Source organism: Oryx dammah, unplaced genomic scaffold, assembly GCF_014754425.2.
Source record: "Oryx dammah isolate SB20612 unplaced genomic scaffold, SCBI_Odam_1.1 HiC_scaffold_18, whole genome shotgun sequence".
NCBI classification, from domain to species: domain Eukaryota; kingdom Metazoa; phylum Chordata; class Mammalia; order Artiodactyla; family Bovidae; genus Oryx; species Oryx dammah.
In genome coordinates this window covers 107,174,072-107,181,690 of record NW_024070202.1, presented here as the reverse complement: position 1 = coordinate 107,181,690, position 7,619 = coordinate 107,174,072, and the positions used below count along the sequence as shown (strand labels likewise).

The 7,619-nt window shown below is 45.0% G+C and overlaps 1 protein-coding gene across 1 annotated transcript in view; it reads right to left on the bottom strand.

Annotated features, from left to right (window-relative positions):
- Positions 1 to 1,595: 1,595 nt before the first annotated feature.
- ARHGEF5 (Rho guanine nucleotide exchange factor 5) overlaps positions 1,596 to 7,619 on the bottom strand; it is a 32,897-nt gene continuing 26,873 nt past the window's right edge. The window contains exons 14-15 of the mRNA XM_040260086.1: positions 6,092 to 6,196; positions 1,596 to 5,161 (exon numbers count right to left, since the gene is read on the bottom strand). Coding sequence (XP_040116020.1) covers positions 5,004 to 5,161; positions 6,092 to 6,196 — 263 coding nt within the window. The 3' untranslated portion in view covers positions 1,596 to 5,003. The remainder of the gene's footprint in view (positions 5,162 to 6,091; positions 6,197 to 7,619) is intronic.

Sequence of the window (7,619 nt, the reverse complement as noted above, 5' to 3'; positions counted from 1 at the left end):
CCCGGCCAAGCTTAGTCCAATCACTAAAACCTGTTTATTGACCATTCCACAAGTCTGACCGCCAGCTCCTCTCACTTCTCAAAACTTATCTGCCTCTCCATATTCTGTTTACTCAGCCTTTGCATTTCACAGCAAGTCACCGTCAACCTTTTGTGAGCCACACAAATGGCGCATGTCGCAGATCATGTGCTAAAATCCTAGAGGTAAACAGCAGGCTGTTTGGATTTGCAGTTTACAACTCTCTGGCTGTGTGGTATTAAGCCAGTTGTCCCCCTTCCGCAAGCTACTGTGTGACCAGGAAGGGGTTAGACACAAAGAACTTTGGGGTCCTTTCCACTCCAACAGCGGGTGGTTTTCTCATCCCCAATGGTGTATCTCAGAAAGAAAACACTCTACAACTGGCTGTATGCATCCCATCCATGGGGCCCTCTTTCCTCCCAGCATTTTCCTTTTCTTCCCAAGGCTCCCTCCGTGATGGCTGGAATCTCTTTGCCAGACTTGTGGACTCTTACAGACTCTACCAGGGTCTTCCCTGGTCTGCGGCCCTCAGCCACTTTCCCCAGCAGTCTGAACTCTCTCCCTGGCCTTTTGGGGCCCTGAGGCCCATGAGCAGATTCAGAACCTCCATGTCATTCAGTGCAAACTAGTGCCGCTCCTGCTCTCCTTCGGGCTTTCCATCGGCATTGTTCAGAGGTAATTACTCAGGTAAAAGGCCAGGAAAACGTCTATCTGCCCATTGGTGCTTCTGGGGAGCTCCTTGGGCCAGACTCAGGCCCCTCCCTGTAGCAGGCTCTGCCCTCAGGGCGGTGACTCATTCACCAAGCAGCTGGGATCAGTAGTTACTCCCTCCCAGCTCCCTTACCAGCTTGGAAAAAAAAAGTTTACAGCTCACACCAACCCAACCCATTTCCTTCCCCAGTTGCTGGTGCCCAGCCTTCCCGGAAAGAAGAGACAAGACACCCTCTTTCACTTACCGACGCTCCCCAGGGGTCTTCCTTTGGCCCTCGCCTCCCTCTGGGGATGTTTCCCTGGAAATTCTGCAAGTGAAGGGATGCTGTGCTTCACCCTCTTCCCAGGAAGAGGCTGGAGAAACTTCCACTCTGTAATTGGCATTGGAAATGGGTGGGTTGGAAGAAATGGGTCGAAAGCCATTAGGAATAGAGAATGTTTTCAGTCTACCTGAAACATGACTAAGTCTGGCGTCTGTCTCCCTTTAGCTCATTTGCTTGTAACCTTTGGCCCCTTGGCACACCTGATTTCAGATTACATTAAACAGCAGGCTTTGAGCCGCTGCAATCACGCAGCTCCTGAGTCATATTTATAGCAGATGCGGCTCTAAGGTAACTGAGCTGTGTGAGTGATAGGATCAAGTCACCACTGGCAGAAGGATATTTACCTAGAGGTGTGGACAACCAAGTGCAAGCACGCCCAGGCCTCAGTGATGTGTCTCCGGGTGGGTGGGTGAGGTTCGGTTTTGTCTATAAATGGCTGCTGCACCAAAATCCTGCATTCCTAATCTGACTTCATGAACCAGAAGTTATGATAAAGAGAGCATCACTAAATAGAGACAATTATGGGTAGATCGACATGGGGTACAAGAGGAAACTGGGTTTATTTCCGGGGGATAAATATGTGTGTGAAAGAAGGAGAGCCAGGGAATATAATTTCTTTACATTTTCAAAGACTTTTAAACAACTTCTATCCCAAAGACTAATAAAAACAAAACAGGGACCTCCCTGGAGGTCCAGACGTTAAGATTTTGCCTTCCACTGAAGGAGGTACAGATTCAATTCCTGGTTGGGGAGCTAAGATGCCATGTGCTTCGTGCCCAAAAAACCAAAACATAAAACAGAAGTGATATTGTGACAAATTCAATAGAAGACTTTAAAAAATGGGCCACATCAAAAACAAAAAATCTTGAAAAAAAAAATCAGTCATCCTAGGACCAAAATCCATTTTACTTTGTGTTGTGGAGATAGAAGTTGTTTAAGAGAAGATGAAATCAGGGGAAATAAACACATCTCCAACTGTGAGCCTTCCAGATACTGACATGTAAGCTGATCTTATTAAAGTCATTGTAAATGACCGTGACAGCCTAAGTGCTGAACTCTTAGAATCATAACATCACAGTTAACTCTAAATGAAAAGCTGATGGTGAAAATAACCTTTACAAAACAGCTTTCTAAGTCGTGTGAGTGGATAAAATTGAGATCAAGAGCCCAAAGGAAGTGACTCAGCATATATCTATAGGATTTTAAGCTCCAAGCTTGTTACAGTTCAGCAAAGGAGCAATAGGACTCCTAAAGACACTGTCCTCAGAAAAATGCCAACAAAATACTATCTATCATCGTATGCGGCTCAAATACAGGCTGTCCAGAAAGTGCTGGTTAAGAGTTGTCTTCATGATTTCTCGTAAGGAATTGCTATGTTTCTAATGCACTGATGCCAATGAGGAGTAAATAAGAAACTGAGTTAAATTCTGAAAATCTGAAGAAGGAAGGGACAATAACGAGAACTGTACCCCATTGTTTGAAACCCAAAGTATAAAAATTTAGTAATTCAATTCAGGAAACATTATTCACACCTAAGCTCTTTTGTTGTTGTCGCTTGTTTTTTGTTTTTAAAATGAAGGATCTAAAGACAAGTAGACATCAACTGTCTCTTAATTTTCCAGATTAGGTGAGAATAACCTGATTAAACAAACATCTATTAAATACCTCAAGACAATTTCAGTTCTAATAGAAGTCAGCTTAAAGGTGCTCAGAAAACCTTAGCAACTTCAAGCAAAGAAGCAGTCATTTAACTAAAAACATTTTTTTTAACATGTATATCATTCATGTTAGTTGATATTTTATCTCCCTGGGAGAGTAAGGGAGAGTTTGCCTAGAAAATATAAGGTTGGATATGGCTCTCTTTGAGTCATACGGCCAGTGTTCAAATACTGGTGTGAACAAAGATCTGGATCAAAATTACTGTTATTGCTATTAAGAAGAATCAGTTGTTAGTTTACATATAATATATACATTTAACATATATTAATACTTAAAAGCCAGCTTTATGAAAAGATGTAAAATCTTAATTGAACTTCTCTAAAGTCATGTCTCGGAGAAGGCAATGACACCCCACTCCAGTACTCTTGCCTGGAAAATCCCATGGACGGAGGAGTCTGGAAGGCTGCAGTCCATGGGGTCGCTAAGAGTCAGACACGACTGAGCGTCTTCACTTTCACTTTTCACTTTCCTGCATTGGAGAAGGAAATGGCAACCCACTCCACTGTTCTTCCCTGGAGAATCCCAGGGACGGGGGAGCCTGGTGGGCTGCCATCTATCGGGCGCACAGAGTTGGACACGACTGAAGCGACTTAGCAGCAGCAGCAGCAGCAAAGTCATGTCTATTTTAGACTTTTTAGCACTGTCAGACTGTTTAGGATAAATTAGTATTATTCCAAACTTATCTTAATAGTGATAACTTTTTTAAAGATTAAGTAAGCTAACTTACATTTTAGGATGGATTGTAAACAAAATGTGTTATCAAAAGTGGTACTATCATGTCATATCACAGTTAATTGGGTATGAGACCAAATTTAGAGTATTATTCTTACCTTTGTATAAAGCTGCAGTGCAATTCTACCCTGAGGCCCTCTAAAGATAAAGCATGGCAAAGGAAGAGGCAACCCACTCCAGTATTCTTGCCTGGGAAATCTCATGGACAGAGGAGCCTGGCGGGCGAGAGCCCATGGGGTCGCAAGAGTTGGACACGACTGAGCAACTAAACCACCACCATCAGAGGTAAAGCCGAGGGGTAGAATATCCAGGGATGGACCACAACGTGCCCACTTAAAAGACGACTGTACCATTGCTGTGTGACGACTCGACACGAGGAGAAAAATGTAAGCGGGGATGCTCTCCACCTGAGAAAGGCAAACTGACGGGAGACAGAGAAGCATGCATCACAGAGTCGGGTGGGAGTCTGGAGGTGACGTGGCTTAATTCTGCATTTTACTTTTAAGGAAACCGAGAAGTAGGCAGGCTGCGGCGTGGTGAGGCAGTAACTGGAAGTTAGGTCTTGTGACCTGGATTCTAGGATTCTGCACCATGCTCTTTCTCATACAGAGGATGAAGCAGCAGTGATGACACCCTGCCAGTATCTAAAGTCAAAATATAAAATCCATGAAGGGTCTGAGTAACAGTTCCAAATCCACCTAAACTAGCTTAGACTTTAACTTGTGGGTTCAGTTAAAAAAAGGTTTGGAGTTTTCATCACCCATCAACTCATTCTACTTCCTGATACAAACTCTGAGGCCATAACAAGCAGAAAAACTGCCCAAACTCTCCACAGTCAAAGAAAGACTCAGCCACTGCTGTAACCCGGTTAGCATCGTGGTCTTTCATGACATCTGAACCATGGGATCCCATGTTCTGAACCTCACTCAGTGCTCAGGAGTCTGGGGAGAAAACACTCGGAGAAGTGCCAACTTTATTAGAGTGAGAGCGTATCACCTCACATAGCCACCGACAGACCCCAGAGACCCAGGCACTGACCTTGCCCAGTAATTACGGGATATCTCCAGGGTTGGAAGATACCTTAAAAGGCCACCGGGTTAACCCTCCCATCTGATTTGTCCATCCTCCTTAAACATCTCCTTCCAGATTCTGTTTAATACATGGCCGTGATGGAAACTCTGGTCAGCTCTGAATCTGTACTCTGAAAGCATTTAGCTGCAGGGTAGGAGAAGTAAAGTTCCTTGGCTTAGGCCCCATGGATCCCTTTTTCTATGAGAAAAGGTTCTCAGAGTCCAGTGTAAAGTCCCTCAAAATCCCCACACCAAGTACAAAGCACACAAAAAAAGGAGGCCTGGGACTAGCTCCTGGCAGCTGGGTGTTGTCCTTGGGCTTCAGAAGGCCTAGTTCCTGATGCACAGAAGGCCTCCACCACCGCGTTCCGGGCCAGCCCTGTCCAGGAACATCTCATCTTAAGCTCGGGGCTTTCCTCCCAGAAAACGGCTAGGCCTGCTGCTCCACCAGCTGTAGCTTGGCAGTCTTGACTCGGTGGGCTTCCTTCAGGTTCCGTGCACGGACCTCTGGGTTAGAGATGAACTCCACTTGTTGTAGAGGGAACCAGCCTTGCTCCCCATCAGACAGTCTCACGCCTTCCAGCCAGCCTATGGGCACAGGGTGGGTGGGAAGAAGAATTACCTGGAAAAGACTCACAATAATTTCCCCCGGACCTCCTTCCTGGAAGCATTTGTGAATTGAAGGCTAAGGGAACTGGAGAGTCCCAGCATGGGGAATTCAGCCTCCCCATGTACTCACCTTGGCTGCTCTAGGTCTGATACAGTCTGTAGCTGCCCACTTCTGAGCCTTCTCCACTCTTATGGATGAGCTGTATTCCCCCAAAATATATGATGAAGTGCTAAGCTCAAGAGCCTCAGAATGTGGTCTTATTTGGGAGTAGAGTTGTTGCAGGTATGATTAGTGAGGTTAAGATGATGTCATACCTGAGCAGACTGTGCCATTCATTCAGTATAATTGGTTGTTGTTGTTTAGTTGCTAGCTGTGTCCGACTCTTTTGTGACCTCATGGACTGTAGCCCACGAGGCTCCTCTGTCCATGAGGATTCTCCAGGCAAGAATACTGGAGTGGGCTGCCATTTCCTTCTCCAGGGGATCTTCCCGACCCAGGGATCAAACCCGGGTTTCCTGCATTGGCAGGCGGATTCTTTTACCACTGAGCCACCTGGGAAGCCCAATATAATTGGTATCTTTATTAAGAGAAGGAAATTTGGACACTTAGACAAACACAGAAGGAAGAAACAGAGCTTGGAGTGATATTGCCAAAAGCCAAGCCAGCTGGGGCCACCAAATCTGGAAGAAGCGAGGAAAGACCTTTTCCTAGAGTCTTCAGAGGGAGCATGGCCAGCCCAGCACTTTGACTCTGGACTTCTGGCCTCCAGAACCATGAGAGGATATATTTCTACCCATTTAAGCCACCCAACTTGTGGCGCTTTGTTAGAGCAGCCCTAGGAAATGAGGCCATCCACCCATACCATCCCACCTTCCATACCCAGCCTGTCCCCTGTGGATTCCTCTTACCATCACTGCTCTGCTGGGTCACCATCACCACATCCGCCTTCTCGAGCGCCAACTCGTCATTCTCTCGGGGTTTGTAGGCTCGAAGGCACTGCACTTGTGGGGAGTCTTGGAAGAGAAGAGTGTGAGAGGGGTAAGGAAAGGAAGGAACTAGAACATGAAGGAGGACTTGCAGGGGTGGTAGCTTGAGAGGACTTGGAGGAGAGAGAGTTTAAACTGTTGAAAGTTACACACAGAGAGACAATTGGAAGTGTCTCCATCTTTTCCCAGGGAAGAAGATGGTTGATCAGGGGATAGAAATGCCATCATTGAAATGAATCAAAGATTCTTTCTAGTGAAGATGAGTTGAGAAACAGGTTGTGACTGCCTTTTAGTGACCACTGTTACAAAGAATTGAGATTCTGCTAAGCACTGAAATCTTCCCTGTGTCTTTCATCCTCAGTGGATTCTAAACTCCTTTAAAACTGTCTACGACAAACCATTTATCTTTTACCTAATTGTTCCAAGTATGTGTTCTGCCTCTCCAACTCCATTGTAAACTCTGAGACTCATTTTTCATTCTTCTCCATGGTATATGTTGTGGGACTAAGTTAGACTTATCCAGTGGGCTTCCTGGTATAATCTGAGCACTGAATGCCCTTTTGTTTCAGTTTCCTTTTCTATAAATGACTGAGCTGATCAAGATGACTCAAGGACATTCTGAATTTTCTGTGGTTTTGTGATACAGGGGAAATTTCCAAAGTTTTTAAGTTCAAAATTAAGAAGCCACAGAGTATGCCTGATCCACAGTCTTCTATCATACATGGGTTTATGGCTCTTTATATTTTACCACACTGCACTGGTTCTCTTAGAGAATAAATAGACCCTGTGCTGTTACAGAAACGGTATGGACCTAACAGAAGCAGAAGATATTAAGAAGAGATGGCAAGAATACACAGAAGAACTGTACAAAAAAGATCTTCATGACCCAGATAATCATGATGGTGTGATCACTCATCTAGAGCCAGACATCCTGGAATGTGAAGTCAAGTGGGCCTTAGAAAGCATCACTATGAACAAAGCTAGTGGAGGTGATGGAATTCCAGTGGAGCTATTTCAAATCCTGAAAGATGATGCTGTGAAAGTGCTGCACTCAATATGCCAGCAAATTTGGAAAACTCAGCAGTGGCCACAGGACTGGAAAAGGTCAGTTTTCATTCCAACCCCAAAGAAAGGCAATGCCAAAGAATGCTCAAACTACCGCACAATTGCACTCATCTCACATGCTAATAAAGTAATGCTCAAAATTCTCCAAGCCAGGCTTCAGCAACACGTGAACCGTGAACTCCCTGACATTCAAGCTGGTTTTACAAAAGGCAGAGGGACCAGAGATCAAATTGCCAACATCCGCTGGATCATCAAAAAAGCAAGAGAGTTCCAGAAAAACATCTATTTCTGCTTTATTGACTATGCCAAAGCCTTTGACTGTGTGGATCAAAATCAACTGTGGAAAATTCTGAAAGAGATGGGAATACCAGACCACCTGACCTGC